General features: G+C 43.9%; 1 protein-coding gene across 6 annotated transcripts in view; it reads right to left on the reverse strand.

Annotated features, from left to right (window-relative positions):
- Igf2bp2 (insulin like growth factor 2 mRNA binding protein 2) overlaps positions 1-19,590 on the reverse strand; it is a 130,494-nt gene that overhangs the window by 18,979 nt on the left and 91,925 nt on the right. For 2 of the 6 annotated variants that reach the window (XM_063261197.1, XM_063261195.1), the window contains exons 3-9: positions 11,816-11,864; positions 10,557-10,698; positions 8,623-8,686; positions 6,562-6,834; positions 4,677-4,811; positions 1,351-1,473; positions 932-1,067 (exon numbers count right to left, since the gene is read on the reverse strand). In XM_063261197.1, the coding sequence (XP_063117267.1) occupies positions 932-1,067; positions 1,351-1,473; positions 4,677-4,811; positions 6,562-6,834; positions 8,623-8,686; positions 10,557-10,698; positions 11,816-11,864 (922 nt within the window). The remainder of the gene's footprint in view (positions 1-931; positions 1,068-1,350; positions 1,474-4,676; positions 4,812-6,561; positions 6,835-8,622; positions 8,687-10,556; positions 10,699-11,815; positions 11,865-19,590) is intronic. The other 4 variants (XM_063261199.1, XM_063261196.1, XM_063261198.1 and 1 more) reach the window with 3 other exon arrangements.

Here is a 19,590-nt window from a genome sequence, read left to right on the forward strand (position 1 = left end):
AGGACTGGGGTGACGGAGGGGACAGTGCTGAGTGGGTGAAGGACCCGGGAAGGACTGCAGTGCGGGAGCCAGGGTTGTCCCACAGAGCTGTGTCAGCCTGTCCTACTCTGCTCAGTGCTGCCAGCTCCGGAGTCGGCCGGTCACTGTAGGGATGGGAGTGGGCGGAGGGGCTGGTGGGCACAGCAGGCCGCGGGTCGGTACCCATGGAAGGGCTCAGCACCCTGTGACTTCCAAGTCTCGTAGATGGCACGGAAAGTGTATGGAGCCTGGCTCTGCTGAGGACCAGTTCTTTTTAACATTATCTGGAAGGTGAGATCAGTGTCTCCCCACCATAAAGTGGGAGCTAGATAGCAAAACAGGAAGGATAAACCCAAACTAACCTGCTAGGGGTACTAGTGAGTGCTGGGGGGTGCAGCGTTTATTAGGTGATCCACAAGTGCGGGCCAGCAAGTAAGAGATCCGACTCAGAAGTGAATTTTAAAGCACATACATACAAACTTAAAAAGCAACAAGACGGTATTACTGAAAGTAGGGGGCAGATCCTACTTCCCCAACCTACCAAGATTTTAATTTTTGTAGGTAGTTTCCTAATCTTTTTTTCTAATCGGATTATTGATTAGAAAATCATATTATTGATCCATATTATTTTATATGATTTATAACCCCAGTCTGTTTTCTTAATAAATGCTGTATCATAAGCAGTTTTTCATCATACAGTCTTCAAAATTACTATTTTACGGCTTCACACTATTGCGTCCAGGTTTGTGTCCGAGGTGATTTCTCAGCTGTGTCCGGATGGGCCTCGTGTGTTTACGCTAGGATCTCGGGGAAACTCTACATCCCGCCTGGAAGGCAGCCCCTCCGAGCCCAGCAGGCTCAGGTCCTCCCCAGAAGCACACAGAGAAGTGGTGGCAGCAGCACGGGCACTCACATGAACGGCCAGCATGTCGTTTTCAAAGGCCTCACGAAGCTTCTTCATGATCTCCACTTCGGCGCTGGCGCAGGCTTCCACCGCACCCTTCACAGTGATGGTTCGCTCAGGGTTGTAGATGCTCAAATCCTGCAAACTGGCCAGCGGGAAAAAGAAAAGAGATTATGTTCCAGAAAAATCGCGAATGAGTTTTGGGCAACGGGAAGGTGAGATTTTCCTCCTCAGAAAACCTTGTATCTTATCGGTGACTGAGATGGCGTCCAGCGGGAAATGTTTTATGGGCAATAATGTATTCATTTTTGGTGATGATGGAGACAGTTACATCATTTATGATTATACTTTCAGTCTAGGGAAAACGCGTGGATGAACTGTGCCCGTCACAGTATTCATTACTGGACACAAACTGAAGGGGGGCTTACGATGAGATTGTAATCTTGGTCCCTGTCTCGTGCTCAATTTTCTTCAAATTTCTGCCTTCTTTGCCAATCAGCCTTCCAACCAAGCCATTGTGGGCCAAGATTTTCAGAGGAATCTCTTCGGCTCTAAAAAAGAGAGGGGTGATTATTTAACATTTCAGAGACACGTGATGGCCACCTCTGAAGAGCTGCTGCCCTGCTTTTCTCTGATGAATGGAAGCCAAGCTGTCCAGGTACCTGGCTAAGGGTACCAAGTGGGGAGGCCAGGGCCCCCGCTAAGCGCAGCTCATGACTTCTGATCAACACAAACCAAAGCCATGATCATGCTAATTGGTCGGAAGTGGGTCCACAAGGCAAATCTGGCCAAAGCTATGAATTAGAAATAGAGTTATCCTATAATCCAAGAATCCACTTCTAGATCTGAAAGAACTGCAAACAAGTTTTTAGGTTTAATAAAATTTATTTACTTTTTTGGTATTGGGGATTGAACTCACAACCTTGCACTTGCCAGGCAGGTTACTATGCCACCGCTGAGCTAAATCCCTGGCCCGAAAACAAGTTTTTAAAGAACTATTTACAAAGCCCATGTTCATGACAGTCCTATACACAATAACCCAGAGAAACAGCTCACAATACCCATCAGCAAATAAATAGATACACCAATGTGGTTTATACACATATGTAACTTTTATTCTTCCTTATTTAGAAAAAGAAAACCTGGTGCGGTGCTATACTATGGGTGGACCTCAAGGACAGCATGTCTACTGAAATAAATGAGTCACAAAAAGACAAACACTGCACGATTCCACTTATATAAGGCATCGTCAGTCATTCAATTCACAGACAGGAAGTAGCGCGGTTGTTTACCAGAGGTGCAGAGGCAGGAGGGAGAATTAACGGGTACAGAACCCAGACCCGCACGATGAAGAACTCTGGACCTCTCTTCCACAACCGTGTGAATCAATGCACTTAAACACTACGTAACTGAACACTTTTTTAAGAGGGTTAAAATGGTAGATTGTAAAGATGACCTCCTTTTGCAAGTTCAGTGGATTTTTCTGTGGCAATGCAAGATCTGAATCACCACAACCGTCCTGCCAGTGCCCTGGTAAGGAAAGCGAGGCAGCCAAATGTACCAGTCTTTGGGCCCAGGACTCAACTGACCCTGGCAGGATCATGTTAACTTTATGTGATATGTGACAGTCTTTTTTTTTTTTTTTGAGGCAGGGTCACTTCGTAGCCCAGGCTGATCTGGAATTCACAGCAACCCTCCTGCCTCAGCCTCATGCATGTTAGGATTACAGGCCACCACACCTGGCTTTTTTTTCTTTAAAGTTCTGTCTTACTACTACACTGATTGTGTTTTCTCTTACTGGACACCAAGAGCAGCTCATGGTCACACTACTAGTGTCTCAGAATAAACAGGATGCTTGAAGAAACTCAACTAGGTTTTAGAGGCAGGGGGCTTCTGTCAGCTTTGTTCACTCCAAGTTTGAGCACACAGAATAACGCTGGGATGCGGTACCTGCCCAATACATATTTGGAGAATGAATGAAAAGAGTTCTGAATCCCTGTTCTCCTGCATCTTTTACGTTCTACTTCTCTCCCTCTCCGGGGCTGTGTCACGCCCACTCCAAGGCCTTCGCCGAAATCCTCTCAAGTCCTTTCCTGTCCCCTCAATTCTGGACCAGGGCCTCTTGCTATGCTGCGTCTCTCTGCCAGGGCACTGATCACCTGGCTGCATTACTCACAGGTGTAATTATCTGCTTAATGTGTGTCCCTCCCCCTGGCACCCAAGTGCCACCAAAGCAAGGGCCGGGCCCCGCTGCTTGCTCATTTCCAACCCCAAGTCAAGTGCTTGGTGTGCCGCAGGCACCCGGGAACGTTTATTTCAGAGACATTCAAGCTCTTAGCGTGGCCTACATAAAACATTAAAACCCAATTAACACAGCAGCCTTCGTGACTCCTTAGAATTTTGTAGGTTTCTTGTGCCTAGGTCAAAGGAGCAAGAAAGGTGTAATCATAAAATCCTCAACAATTTGGAAAGAGGGTTTCCTTAGTTTATTTTTAAATTTTTAAAAACTGTTTTTATTCTCAGTTTAAACAAGGGCATCTGCTGGCATTCCAGAAACCTTAAGAAGAGCAACTAACGAGTAAATGAAAGATGAGAGACTCATTCATGGAACTTGAGAATAATTCTGCAGTGCTGCTCTTTTAAAAGTGACTTTCATCCTTTTAGTCTTGCAACAATATGCTTGACATTATTTGCCAAAATCCTTTTACATTTAAGTCGTCTTCCCAGGTTCTCTATAAAACTGCCACTACTGCCCACAGATTGGCCAAAACTACAGTCTTTTTTAAAAAAAAAAAACCTATAGTTTATTCTATTTCTATTACTAAATCAACTCATTTAGTAAGAACTTGCATGCGCCACTCACACTAACTGACATGAAGCTCAACCATACTGTGGACTGGCAAGAAGAATTTCGTATAAACAAGCAGGAGATAGAAGAAAAAAGAGGAAGCAGAGTACAATAACTAGCTTCTACGATCAGGGGAAATCAAATCTAATTTTATGATCTTAAATGGCTGAGAAGCCTGAAAGAGAACATCCTTTTCCGGACATGAAGGGGTGGCTTTGGGGACCCTCTATCTCCTACACCTCCAGTGTCTGGCCACTCACACGGCTTTCACATTAAAATCAGCTCAAGTACAGCATTCAGTGTGTCCACGGCCCCAGTCACCTCACCAGCACCCACAGCAGTGTGTGGCCAGTGGCTGTGTCCTGCGCGGTGGATGCACGAGTTCTACTGGGCAGCACGTGTGTGTATGTGCCTACCGCCAGTGATGGAAACACCAGGGTCACCAAAAGGCCAGTGCAGGAAGCCACCCTGGGGCCGGGGATTAGAGCTCAGTGGCAGAGCAAGTGCCTGGCAAGCACAAGGTCATGAGTTTGATCCCAGTACCAAAGGAAAAAAAAAAAACCCAATAACCAAACCAACCAACCAACCAACCAAACAAACCAAAAAACCCCTACTGTAAATGTATTCTTTTTGGAAACTTATTTCTTAAATATTCATCTCCCCCACTCCAACTCTCGTCTTCTTTCCTGAGTAACAGACTGAAGAGGTTTTTTTGGTTTGTTTTTTTTGAGACAGGACCTCACTATGTACCCCAGGCTGGCCTCCAACTCATGGTGACCCTCCTGCCTTAGCCTTCCCGAGTGTTGGGATTCCAGGCATGTGCCACCACACCCGGTTCCATCTAGAGGCTCTGCCACGGCTCTCACCCTTATTCTGTGGGCCATCCAGCACCGCACTCAAACTCACAGTTTGGTCTCATCAGCCTCCTTCTGCATGATTTCAAGGATCATGCGGCAGGCTTCGGATGTCCCCTCTGGGGTGGCATGGATGGTGACAGGCTTCTCTGCAGCCCCGGAGTTCTCCTTTCTGTGGATGTCTACCCTGTAGGAAAGAGTCGGGAGCCATGAGCAAGTCACCAGCTGGGAATGGGCTGAGTCCCCAGGGCAGTTACCATACCAGTTCCCGTACAGCAAGGACACAGGCAAGAGAGCATCACCAGCACGGTGTCACAGCCCTTCCCGAGGAGGAGGCAAGCAGTGCGGGGTCCCATGCCAACTGTAATCCTCTGCCACTCCTGCCCTGCCCTGTGACCAAGGCGCCACGCCAGCGTGGTGAGGCAGCCGGCCTGATAAATGAGGTGCTCCGTGCAGCCTTTCCTCAACCGCACACATGAAGAGGAAAGCGGGAAAATGCCGCACACTGGCACAGGGCCGGGCTCTGAACCCAAATCCAAACACCAAGTCCAAGCGGGCTCCACAGATGTGCATGTGGACGGGACACAGAGGCAGTCCCTCTCTGCCTCTGGAGGCTCTGGTTCCCGTTCTCTGAGCAGCCTGCCTTCTTCAGGCTCTTAAACAGATGGCTGGCGAGCTTGATGGCTTTATCAGACATCTCGGGGTAGCTTGTTTTTGATAACTTTCAAAGTCACGTAATTGATCACAGCCCTTTGTACTCTGGCTGTGGGAAAAGCCAGAGTCAGTTCTCCAGCCTCCTCCTTAAAAATGGGTACATACTTTGAGAACTAATCTCACTTTGATTAAACTTGTGCCATTTTTTAAAAGTCACCTTATGCAATTTTTGGAATAAAAAGACATACAAATGAAAATAACTTTAATAGTGAAATGAACTTGGTAAGAAAGAAAGGGCTGAGTTTTAAAATGAAAGGAATAGACAGTAACTCTACTACTTCATCATTTCTCTGCTAAGATTGTACACTCAGAACCTCGTTTATACCAGGGTCTCTTCTTGGGCATCACTTGGACACCTGAAGGAAAACAGTATTTTCTCTTTCAGCACACAAGACACTCAGCAAGTGACCTGAATGAAAGGCCCCAGCTCCTGCCCAGAACTGATATGCGTTAGTCACTCGGTGCTGTGCAGTTTACAACGTGCTTTCCTATCGATGATTTCATTCAGTCTGCCTCATTATATGAATTTCCACACTAAACCTGGCAGAACACAGTCATCTTTTTACATAAGAAGCAACTGATGCACGGAGCGGTCAATTTTTCCCCGAGATCACAGAGTCATCAGGTGGTAAACCTGAACGTGACTCACTGCTGTCAAGTCCTATACTGCGGTTTTATGGACACAGTTAATAAAATTGCTAACTCCCTAAGTCACTGCATCCACAGCTCCTTCTACCATTCAGTTCCTTCACACAGAGGAGACCGAGCACAAACCCATCGAACCTTCTCGCTTGCTCCTCGCAGCAGTGACTCACCACCCAGACGTGAGGCTACCTAGGTGGTCTCGAAGAACAGCTGCCCCGGGGCTGTGACTCAGCGCAGCAGAGCTCAGCAGAGCAGGTTCTAGGGCCTCACAGAGCCCCATACCTTGGCTGTTTCAGGCCTGGACACAGTCCCAGCCCCGAGTTAGCTATGGGAACTGCCCTGGCTGTGAGGTCATCGGTGCCCTCCACAGGAGCCCTTAGCTGTTGGGGTGTGTCTGTTACACTATTAGCACAAAAGCTCATCATTCAGGGCCCCCAGCTCGCTGTTAGTCTGTTAGTAGTTCTGCTCCAAGCTGCTGTCCCATTCAGCACAGAACCCATAGTGACCTGAGGATGCCTCAGACCCACCAGCACAGGGGACCCCTGGAAAGAAGCAAAGGAAGCCCCGGAGGCACGTACCGGGACTGCGTCTGCTTAGTGATGTTCTTTATGGTCAAGCCCTCCTTTCCGATGATGGCACCAACAAACTGGGTGGGGACCAGGATCCGCAGCGGGAAATCAATCTGTCTGGCCTGAGAAGAGCCCCCAGGGGCGTGGCCTTGCTCCCGGGAAGAGTGGTCCCCACGCTGGGCTCCCTGAGGGGGCGGAGGGGAGCTCACCTCTTCATCTGGGATGTAGGAAATCTTGAAGGAGTAGTTCTCAAACTGATGCCCACTTAGCTTCTCCATGGCTCTGAAATGAGCAGGGTGGGAGAGCTCTGTCAGAGAGCAGCACTGAGAACGCCTCTCCTGAGGACTGGTGCGGTCACTCAGTTTCCTGGGTGTCCGCAAGGGTGTGGTGCCAGGCCCCAAATCAGTGCTAAGCGAGACAAATGCCATCTTTGCTCCTCAGAGCTCACAGCTTTTTAAGAAACCATCTAAAGCTGCAGCTCTCTCACCAACATCTCTGTCAGAATCATTATAAAGTTAGATTCATTTTTTCTAACTTTAATTCGTGACTATCATTAAAAATAGAAATAGATAAGTACAAATTTCAAAATCCAAACCATCCTGGATCTTTTCTATCTTTCCTAAATATAAATGTGGATTAATACTATACCTGGTATTTTCTAACCTCTAAAGGTTAATAATCTTTCATGCCACATCATAAGTGTCTTCTGATAGAATGTTCAGTGGCTGTGTAACATTCTGTTGATTTCACATTCCATGGGTTTTGCAGCTGATCTTCCACTGTTATACAGTTTGTTGTATGATCCTTTACAGTTACATAGTATCTCTGTGGGCATTTTTGCAACTACGAATTCCTAATTGAATCCTGCATCAGAGAATACTGAAGTCTATCATTACGCTCAGGGGTTGCCCAGAGACCTTCTGGAGGATTTCAACATTTACTTCCCATGGAAGTTTAGTGAAGCGTCTATGTCCTCAGTCCTCCAAAGCATGGAGCATAGTCATTTAAAAACTGTTACTAGCACAGGAAGGTATAATTGATAACCCAGAGCACAGAATGGCAGTGCATGTGTCTACCACAGTGGCAGCTGGACAAAGCCTGCAATGGTGAGCTGCTGGTGGACACACATGCATGCAGAAGTTAACAGTAAATGAACCGTTCCTTTCTTCAGTGCAAAACTGACTTTCTGAAAAGTGTCGGCTTCAGAATGAATTAGTTAAACCTGTCTTTATGTGTGTTGAAAACCTGCAAAAGAAGTACAGTACAGCCCAGGAAGATGTGTAACAGGGGTTACGACACATCCATCAGGGCGACCACTTGTGACTATGGTTTTGGTAATCAGGACCTGACAGGAACTTCAAAGACCTCCCACAAAAAGAAATTTGCTTAATAAAACAAAACAAAACAAAAAAACCAAACTCAATTTTTTAAAAAAAGGGAAAAACCAGCTCAATCCCATAGTTGTTAATAGCTAAGCTGAAAAATTAGCTGTCATGGAAGCAAGTCAATAATGAATCAAAGCCATGTCCCACTCAGACACAGTTCGGCCTATCACTGCCACTGTGGTGGGTCCTCTTCAGCCCTGCACACAGGAAAAACTGATTTTCAGTATCTATCCAGCAGGTATAGAAAGAAAAGGATCATGCACCTTCCTCACGGTGCAGAGGAACCCCCAGGTAAGAGGAGCTTTAAGTAGCTGTCAAAGCAGAGAAGACAAGGTGTCGTGGAGCTGGTGGTGCCCTTGATTTCTGATCATGCTAAGACACGGCCTCTGCCATGGTCTGGATGCCAAAGCTCAACGTCTTTCAGGGAGAATTTCTGTCCAATCAACAAACATGATGGTATGGGTGCCCTGACACTCCACTTACCTGCTGGAGGGTGTAGCAGTGTCCAGGACCTGTACCAGGACATCTGACATACCTCAGGTGCCACACAGCACCCTAGATATTATGGTCCAAGGGATATGACCCTATGGATCTTTCCAGAAAGAGTTTATAAACACAGGCCTCAGCAGAATAGCAAAGCAAAACGAAAATAAATTGGAAAGGAAATGAGCTCAGATCCACTTACATTTTTGCTTCTTCTCTTGTTGCATATGTGACATTGACAACAGCAGTTTCTGTGTCTGTGTTGACTGGGGAAGAAGAGAAAGCGTGTTGTTGTTTTAAAGAAAGCTGTCACCCCATGGCTCCAGGCAGACAGAGAAATGCACAAAACACCTCATCACCTGAACTCTGTAGTTCTTTTGAGTTTCTATATTTATACTCCTGCTGTTCACAGTGATTTGTAACCAACTGCATATGTAACACAGAGCTACTGGTTTCATATATTCTATGAAGACTCCTGTGTGAATACTTACATCTGTCTGTTTGCCTGCTCATGTCGTTTTTAATTCTACATAGAGCTGCTGTCAACAAACGCATGATTTTTTGCCTAACCATTCTTCCAATGGCAAATTAGCGATTCCCAGCTTTGCTATTCTATTATTGCTAAACATCATCTATTACAAAACCTCATTTGATTTGGTATTTTAGTACCAGGAATCAAACTCAGAACCTCAAGCTCCCCAGGCAGGCATGTGCCACTAAGCTATATCCCTGGCTAAGAAATGCTTAGCCAGGAGAGTGACCCAAAGAAGAGCATTTTCTGGACATGCTTTTAATGCATGTTGTGAAGACTGCTTTCTCTAGAGGTTTGGATAAATATTTATTTACTTACTTCCTGGTGGTACTGGGAACTGAACCCAACGCTTTTCTACGGAGCCTATATCCCCAGCACTTTTTTAATGTTGAAACAGAGCCTCACTAAGATACCAAAGTATCTAGGCTGGATCTGAATTTGAGATCCACTTGGGATCTGGATTATAGGTGCATGCCACCATGCCTGGTTTGGAGAAATTTATTGTACTACTATTAAGACATGAATTTAAATTTCATAATTTTCTCTATTTGAAAATAAATGGAATACGAAATTAAATATTCTAATTTTGCACACTAAAGTTTTTAATTGATAAAAACTTTATATTTATAGCATGCATTCATTATGTTTTGATAAATGTGTACACTGTGGAATGATTAAATGAAGCTATTTATATACAAATTGTGAGCTAAATAAATTCTTCCACTTTTAATTTTGGGTGTTGGGTATTTTGCCTCAGCAATGAGAGAAAGGTGAAACAGTCTTGCTACAGCCTTTCACATCAGATATCTACTTCTGCAGTCTACTTTTCTGGGAGCTTCAGGTACTGTTCCCCTACCTTTTAAAAATGATGGTTTATGCTTTAGAAATTAAAAAATGAAAGTGACCCAAAGAAGAGCATTTTCTGGGCATCTGCAGTACTGTTTCTCAGAAAAGTTTTCAGACTTGAATGCACACAAAAATCATTTTAGTGTGCTTCATTCATGAGCTTCTCCCCACAGAGTCTTAGCAGGTCTATGGAGACCCCCTGGGAATCTGCATTTCCACACACACAGAAAGAAATTCCTGGTTTGGGGCCCCACTCCTTGGGAACACTCAATCCAACACTCAATCCAAGAGCTGTTTCTCAGCCAGGAAAAGGAAGGTAGCAACAGTGTAAATCCAGTGACTGCCAAGTCACTTAAGCTCACCCAGCCTGACAATGTTTGTCAAATTGTTAAAAAGGAAAAAGGAACTAGGATGGAGACAAGGGGAAAAGAAGGAAGGGAAAAGAGAGAAAAAAAATGCAAGTTAGTTACACTATTAGCGTCTCTTAGTTCACTGGGAAGGAAGATTTGTGTTTCTATCAATTGGAGAATTTTTATGCCCATATCTTCTACTCTGAGTAACTACTTTAAAGATAATAATATGCAATACATTAACTATTATTATTCTATTATCTTATGAAATTTTGTTTTCCCTTTTTTTCCATAAAAAAACCCTAAGTGATATGACTACATACAGATGGACAGACACAGATGTTTCGCGCACACAGGTACACAAACTTACACTCTAGGAAGCATATTTCAAAGAAGTATGAAATTTACCCTTTTTCCTTAGAGTTGAGCCCAGACCATTAAAAATAACAGGCAATGCCCCTCTGCAAAATTCAGTAGGCTGATTTCCTCGCTTATTACCTTGTTCCACATTCTCCACTGTTCCATACTGAGCCAAAAGTCCATCCAATACCTATAAAAGGAAACTTCAGTGTCAGAATGGGAAGGAAAGATCACAGTGCTATCCCCCAGCAAATAAGTAAATTAAAGCACAACAAGGACATGTACAGGAAAATTTAACAAAGCTGGTAATTCACGTCTTCTGTAACAGAACTGAATAAACACACAGCACTTTCATTTGCTTATTGGCCCCTAGGCAATCTAAGAAAACATCACACAAGTTCTGAATCTTGGTTAACTACATTCACCATGGAGGTCAGAACTCACCAACGGTTCCTGAAATGAGAAGCAGAGTAATAGTACAAGGCTCACTTTTCCTTCTTGGATTCTTTCTTCACTTTCCTCTAGGCAGTTCCTTATTTGTTACAAAGTAACGGCATGTATGCATTTGAAACTTTCCATAATAATAATAATAAAAAAAAACTTTCTTGGTACATTCACAAAAATGTTAAGATGCAACCTTCTTTTAAGGTTTCTTTTGGGTTGGGAAAGAAAACATGGGGCAGTTTGTTTTTAATGCAGTAAGGTCACTCCCTATATTCAATCTTATTTTATATATTAAGATAGAACTCTTATTTAAAAGTAGATTTACAGCTTTGAAAATGTATCTTAACTGTTACTATTAGCAGCTAACTCAAAACAAACAAAATCTGCTCAAAATAACAAAGAACTTTCTGTATCTGTTGGTTTTCCATTGATTTTTTTTTTCCAAATCGTAATGTGGAAAGATAAAAAATCTTATACCAAATCATGAGGTTAAAAAAAAAAAATCACAGGGATATATAGCTCAGTGGTACAGCGCCTGTCTGGCAAGTATGAGGTCGTGAGTTTGAGCCCCGGTACCAAAAAAAAAACCAAACAAATAAACCCAACATTACAGAACAGATCATTCTGTGGCACTTGGTGGCCTGACATTTGAGAAGACAGCGTGAGAGATCAAATCTTATTCTACATAATGACAAGGACAAATAGAAACCCAAACTCAAGAGAGACCACTATACCAGGGTACTGAAAAAGGAAGAGCCAGGATCCAGAGAAACCTGAGGATCTCTTAACTCCTAAATGTGAAAGGGAACTAAAAAAACAGGAACACTGTCCTGGTAATCTAGTAAAAAGTCACGTTGGCTTACCTCCCACTGGAGGTGAGGAGGGATATTTCGAATCTGAATTTTCCTGCTCCTGTAAAGATAAAATCAGACTCTGTAACACTTTCTCCAGGACATCAATTTCAGCAAATAACAAGAACAGGCTTAAAACTGAGTTCACTTTCTCACTAAGGATGTCCTCATGTATGACTGAGTTCTGGTCCTGCAAACAGGTCATTCAATGAATTGGTCATGAAATGAGAACGGTATGAAGTGTGCACGTTACAATATTCAGAACAAAGACACAGCGAAAGAAAACTCCAATCTGATGACTTTGCTCTTATCTGCAACTCTTACATGCAGCACTATAATGTCTAATGGAACACAGAACCACAGTACTGTACCATGCAGTGCAGTACAGTACAGTCGGCAAAATTACAGTGCTGCATAGCAAGGTGCACTGTACAGAAAAAGATACTGAGACTCAATAAACAAGATACAGAACTGATAAAAAAAGATGGGTCTTAAATCCAGTCATTAAACAAGTAAGCCATTAAATGAGGAATATCTGTATTTACCAAGACATCCACAAAAGATTCCTACTGTGAACAATGCTGAAAGGTTTTCAACTATGGAGGATGTTTTCTAAGGAACTCTGGCAAGCTAAAGAGACAACAATTTACATACAGATTTACCTTTTCAATTTCCTATCAATGCATTTATACTTTAAACCACCATTTAGATTCTGTTTGTAGAACTACCCTCTCCACATACAAGTCCTGCAAACGGTCCTTCCCCAAGTGGTAGCCAGGTGAAATTATGTATGGTCAAGGCTCAAACAAGGTCCGATTTCATGGGCTTCTTTTCTGCTGTAATACTTATAATTGTCTCTCAGAATAGGTAAAACACTATAAAATGGCCATGAAGTCTTCCTCCCTTCCACCAGAATACTTTCATTCCTTCTTGGTTCACCCTTCAGTTTGATGGGGTGTTTTATCTTTGCTGTTTTTGGTGCTTGGGACTGAACCTAGGGCCTCTGCATGGGGCTATGTACCGAACTCTATTTTAAATTTTGAGGCAAGGTCGTGGGAAGTCACTAAGTTACTTAGGCTGGGTTCAAATTTGCCATTTTCCTGCTTCAGCCTCCCAGAGTACTAGGATTACAAATGTATACCAATACACCCAGCTATCTTCAGTTTTCATTATAAAAACATAAACTCACCCCTTTCTTATAGAAATTTCTGGATATTTTATATGCTCCCTGCATCTTGCTTTCTCCCCACCAGCAGTAATATTTTGGAGCTCCTTCTCTCTTGGTAGACAGAGTGCTTCCTCATGCATATGGGTATCTCTGCACACATTTAGCCCACACTCTATCGATAGACCTTTGAACCTTTCCCTGTCTTTTTTGTCTGAGGCTGTTGCCAAGATATCCTGCTTGCTGGTCCATAGCCTTGACTGATTTAGATCCTTTTTTATGCAAACATTACAATGAGTCAGAAAAACAATTAAAATGTAAAACTAAGCTGGGTGTAGTGGCTCACGCCTGTAACCCAGCACCCAGAGGCTGAGGCAAGAGAATCATTGTGAGTTCGACACCAGCCTGGGCTACAAAGTGAGCTCAAGGCCAGCATGAACTACCCAGTAAGACCCAGTCTCAGAAAGACAAAAAAGGGAGAATCAGCCAGCATCTCCCGAGAACCCACCATGTTGGAACTTAGGGCTCCCCTGGTAAGCAGCCATGAACCTACCAGTGTGCAGGCGGGGAATCAAACATCCAGGCACGCCACCCCCCATTAGCAAATGGGAGCCAGAGATCTGAGCATCTCTTGGGAGGTTGACGGTATGCAATATAGCAAATGTGGGGGATTTCCTGCTACCATGTCTTTGAAAACAAATATTGTTAGCACTGTTTTGCTTTGTTCTGATTAACTGTATTGTTCTATTCAATACTGTTTTGATACGTTCTATAATGTTCTGTATTAAGGTTTTGAAAGGTTTTTGGCCCAGACAGGACACTGTAGCCAGGAAAACCTCAACCAGAAGCCCTATCTCCCCTACCCCTAGGAAGTTTACCTGTGACACCATCTTCCCGCCCCTGGAAATTTACATACGGCGCCAAACCTAGGACCAACCTGTACATCCCTAATGCCCGCCTTAGGTTCCACCCCAAACCGAGGCTATTTACATGCCCCCACACCACGTGTCCACCCCCTGGTCGTCTCTCTCCGGTGTTCTCAGAATAAAGGCCGCTTTTTATTTTATACTTCTCATCTTTTGGAAATAATCCTAGCAGGTTTGATTTTGCTATACTTGATTGAAAGAACAACTATTGTGAAGATAACGAGATACACCATGGTACCTATTACTGTTATCCCGGTAACCTGATGTTAAGTTCTGTACCAATTTCACTGCATTGTCTCGATTGGCTTTGTTCTGTTGTATTTTACTACCTTCAAAATAATTAAAAAAAAAAAAAAAAGCTGTTCTAGCTTTATGTAGTGTAGCAGATCCCAGAGAGAAGACACAATCGGCATTTAGAGGTCAGGAAGGCGGTTTCATTGAGGAGCATTGAAATCCCATCTGCACTCACTGTAGGGGGTTCCCGAAGAAGGACTATAGTGGTCACGTGGGAATTCCCATTTCTTTCCTGCTGGGCCCATGACTCCAAACAGCGGCCTTACATAGCCCTGTGTTTCCCCATGGCTTTAATCTGGGCAACAATCCCAGACAGAAATGCAGCAATTCGGGGCTGGGGATTTAGCTCAGTGGCATAAGTGCCTGCCTTGCAAGCCCACAGTCGTGAGTTCCATCCTTGGTACCAAAAAAATAAAAATAAAAAAGGCAGCAATTCAAGCAGAGAGGGAAAAGAAGAGAAAGGTTGAGATAGTGAACTAAACACAGGACTCGAGTTTTCTCAGCTCCCTGGTGCATGCAGACCTGGGGATAGAGCCTAGGCCCATGGCTGTAGGTTGCATCTCCAGATTTTTTTTTAAAGCCTTAAGAGCAGGTCTCACAAAGTTCCCCAGGCTGAGCTTGAACGTGTGATCCTCCTGCCTCAGCCTCAAAGAGGGCACACTACCAGGAAAAGGGGAAAGCAGACCACAATCATCTACCTTGGCTGGGAAAATTGGGTTACTTTGGCTGATTCTATATTCCAGTTAATTGGTGCTTACAGTATACAGGTGTAGGTCATCAAATTTGAAGAACTACAAAACAAAAGTACTTAACCTCAACTCCTGGAACTAATTCAACTGATGGTTTCCAAAATGTTCCAACATGCAGATACCCAGGTACTCTCTCTAAATGCTATCTTTGTACTGCAGAGGTCACAAAAGGCTCCAATTGAGTGAGTTTCACATATATTAGGTGTCTATTATTAAGAATATCAAGGGCCTGGCAGAAATTATTTTCTCATGGCAGAATTTGCTGCTCAACTAATTAGGCAGTCATCTTGAGAAATAAAATCATATGTAACACTGAAGAATCACTATGGAATTGAAGAACCATCTCATCTTCTTGACCATCTCTACCAAATAAAAGTACCATACCCACTTGCACGGAGGGAGGCTAATGCTGGGTTCTTCAGGTCTATGGTTCATTAAGTACAGGTTTTATCAGACACCTGGGGAACCCTTAATTCAGGCCCTGACCTCGCACCTGCATGTGTAAGTGGAGAACGAACTAACACACATTGAGGGAGCCCAGCCCCTAGAAGCCCTGGGGGCAGTCTGAGCTCTCAAAGATGACAGGACAGCCTCCTCTGGGTGGGAAATCACAGCCCTGTGGAGCATCATGTGCAAAGAGGGACGTGTGTGTTCACTGACTCCCCTCTGGCAGAGCTGGAACTGTAACTGCCAGAGGTCCTAAGCCCAGCAGCCTCTAGAGCAATGGTCACATTCTACTGCAGGTCACACGCTCATGGGCCTGCGGGCCATTTCACTATTTTCCATTCTGCACTAAGGACATCCTGAGCTATACTGAACTAGGTCCCAGGGCTGCTCAGGGAAGCAAACACTCACTGGTGACAGCCAAGTCCAACCGCCTACATTAAGTTCCTCCTCACCCTCACACACACGTTCTTATGTTCTGACTAGTAGCAGTTCTTTGGGCCCAGTCATAAAAGATTAAGTCAGATACTGTGGTGACCCCTTGCAGATAATTCTGAGCCAGGAGAACTGCAGTTATGAATCCACCATAACTTTCTTTGCTCTATAAACTCATGTCCATAAAACCATAAACCTTCATTAGCCCAAATAATTCATCTTCTTGAGCATGCAAGGACAGGACTTCATGGATGTTCACTCCTTGATTGAAACAGAAATCTGTGACTATCATGTCAGTGTCTCAAGTCTGTGTTGCCTGTAACAAAATGCCACAGGTTGTATAACTTATTAACACGTTCCACGGGCTTGAGCTACCTGCGGTACATGTACCACCATCCCATTCGGCTTGTATCACTGCTATGGGAATGTCCCATGCTGCCCAAAGGACAGTCAGTCACCCAACTGTCCATGGTCATTCAAGCCAGCAGGCACAGAATGTGTCCACTTAGAGCCCCGTTGTTAGTGTGCTAACCAAAAGAACTGTCTTCCTCATGGTTCTGTGGACTGAGAAGTCCAAGACCAAGGTTTCAGCATCTTGTGAGGGCCTTTGTGCTGCATGGACCCATGGTGGAGCAGCAAGCAGGGGAGACAGAGGGAGACAGAGAGGGGCTAGCTCTGCATGTTAGTACTTTGGGAATTAAAATTTCAACGTATGGATCGGAGGTGGTCGGGATACACATCGTCCGATAATAGCAACAGTCCAAGACCTTGTAATTCAGTTACCTCCTCACCCCCTCAAAGAACCCCCTCACTCACAGAGAGACTTGGACTCGGGTGTGGTGAGCAGCACTTGCTATAAATGACTGTCAAGCTTCACCCCAGGGCTGGTATTCCACAAGTCTTTGGAAAGCGATGCAAAGGCCATTTCCCATGAAAAGCAATCAGTGTGTCTGTTCACAGACTGTGGCCATCACACATTGTTTGAGTGAAGGAAATCACCAGATTTCTCAGGTTTAATTTTTACCTCTCTTAAATGAAGACTAACATCTAACATTTTCTTTTTTGAAATTCACAGTCAATTCTTATGGAAGGGGATTCTTTTCCTGGAATAGTGATAAACTGAAGAAAAGATTATAAAAATCTAATTAGAGAAAGAAAAATATTTTTCTTTTTTTTTTTTTTTTTTTGTCTTTTTCATTTTTACCGGTACCAGGGATTGAACTCACGACTGCCTGCTTACAAGGCAGGCGCTTATGCCGCTGAGCTAAACCTCCAGCCCCAAAAATATTTTTCTTTGTCAAAGATCTCCTTTAGGAGACTGGAGGTAAAAATGAAATAAAAAAAACACCAAAAACCGAAACATCCTCACACAGGAGAGCTGTAATACTATGAGGAAGCTTGTAGGTAATTCCCTGCAGAGGACACCAAATCTCTCAGGTTAAATTTTTACCTCTTTTAAATGAAAACATCTAACATTTTCTTTCTTGAAATTCACTCTTGCTTCCCCATCCCTAAATTACTTGACAAAGTCTACTAAAGTTTCAAAGGTACATCAGAATGCTCTTCACAGGGCTTAGCAGAGCGCTTTCCCCAAACCACCACAACTCTCCTGTAAGCTGTACCATTCCCTGTTTTTCAGATAAATACCTGAGGAAGCTGGGTGGGTGGGGCACACTTGTAAACCCAGTTTCTTCCGGGGCTGCGGCAGGGGGCTCACAAACTCAAGGCCTACTTGTGAAATCTGGCAAGACCACGTTTCACAACAAAATATTAAAGGCTGGAAGTATGGTTCAGTGGTTAGAATGTTTGCCTATCATGTGCAAGACCCTGGGTTCAATCCCCAGAAGCACTAAAAAGGAAAAATAGACACCCACACCCACCCCCTCACCCCTCATGACTAGAGCTGATGAGCCCTCCATCGCAGCCTCACAGCTGCGGACAATGCCAGCTCCTAGCTTGCCGCTGTGGACCTGCCCATTCATCCACAGAACCTGCACTGCAGGTGAGTGTTGCAGGTGCATAGTAGACAAGCTGTGTCCTGGGAGGCAAGGCTCAGGACGTTAGCTCAGGAACACATGTCCACCGTTTGCTCTCAGCATTGATCTTACTGTATTTTGTTCAATACCAGCGGCAGGAAAGCTGACCGGAGGTGGTGGATTCACTGTTTTGTTTATCGCTGGTCCCACCCGGCTGTGTCTGTGCCATACGGAGGGGCAGGAGGAAGTGTGAGAACCCTCCCCAGTGTGAGGATTACTCTACAACGGCAGCCAAAGGAATCGCAGACAGCCCATCTTCAGAAGGGCTTAGGAAATGCACATGTTCCTAAGTACAAATATTTGGAATTTGAAAGGTGCAACTTTGAGACAAAAGGCTGTGTTTTTCATGAGCCAAAAACCTGAGTACATACTATCTACTTGTGCTTTTCATGGTCTCAACACAGCAAGAAACAGAAAGCATGTTTTAAATGTTTTTACTCTGCTGTGAAGTTTCTAGTTAACAAAAACAAATTGTTTGTCTAGAAATAATTCATTGTTCTTCTCTGGCTCTCAATTCATTATCTGTAATTAAGATGAATCAGATAGAAATAGTAATTAAGGAAAGTTAAATTCACCTCTCATATATATACCCTTAAGCCCTAAGGAAGCAAGGGAAGGCTGGCCAAATCACATCCTCCTCCTTCTCCTCCACCTCAAACCAGCTCCCTTCCCTTGCTGGGCAAACCCAGCAATACTGCCCACCTCCCGGACGCCAGGAGGCATGTGTACAAACCACGTGTTTGGCCTGGAGATTAACAGACATTTTACCCAAATCTGGACTCCAGGGTGATCTCTAGGCTTAAACTGAAAATCTTGCACAACTTATTTAACAAATAGTCACTGGACAACTATCCGAGTTCAAGCACTGGGTTTTTCTTGGGCTAAATATCTCTGGTCATCAGTGAATATGGCAAAAATGCCCTCATACATTACATTACAGGGAGTAGAAGATAGGACAATACTGACCTTTACAATCCTTAGAACTTGATAATTTTAATAAATATTTTACAGTTGGATGCTGTTTGATCAGCTTGTGTTTTTAGACTTTTTATTTTTTATTTTTTCTAAAAATCAATCAAGGGGCTAGGGATTTAGCTCAGCAGAGTAAGTGCCTGCCTGGCAAGTGTGAGATCATGAGTTTGATCCCTGGTACAAAATAAATAAATAAAAATCAATCAAATTATCTTCTTTTCCTTTTTAAAAGAAATTACCTTTGCAACACATGATATTACATTTGTTTTCAGGAGCTGGTACATATACACTGTGCATCTAGATCACTTTTGGTCCAGCATCCCTCCTCTACCCATCCTCCCTTCCCCTCTTCCATTCTATTTATAATTGGGTTTTTCTTGTATTAAAAAATCACGTGATTTTGACTTTTTGGGGTCTGACTTATTTAGCTCTGTGGTATGATCTCAAGATCCACTCATCTTGCTACGAAAGACTCAAGTTCATTCTTTATGACTGAATGAAATTCGGCCACACAGATAGCCAGAAGCACACAGTGGGCATCTCGGCTGCTTCCAGGCGTAGCTGCTGTGAGTTGTACTGCTATTTATAACATGGGAACGTACGGCTCATGACAGCAGATAGACTAACTCCTTTGGGATCAAATATCTTTAAACACCTCTTTCTGCCTTGTCCTAACCACATGACAGCAGCTAGTAAACGGCACATGGAGTCACCGCGTCCAGGCAGCATGAGCCAGTGAAAGCTGACGCAAGGATCCCGTGTGACC

The sequence above is a fragment of the Cavia porcellus genome, unplaced genomic scaffold (assembly GCF_034190915.1).
Source record: "Cavia porcellus strain 051 isolate PalLab524CR breed Dunkin Hartley unplaced genomic scaffold, mCavPor4.1 scaffold_14, whole genome shotgun sequence".
Taxonomy (NCBI): domain Eukaryota; kingdom Metazoa; phylum Chordata; class Mammalia; order Rodentia; family Caviidae; genus Cavia; species Cavia porcellus.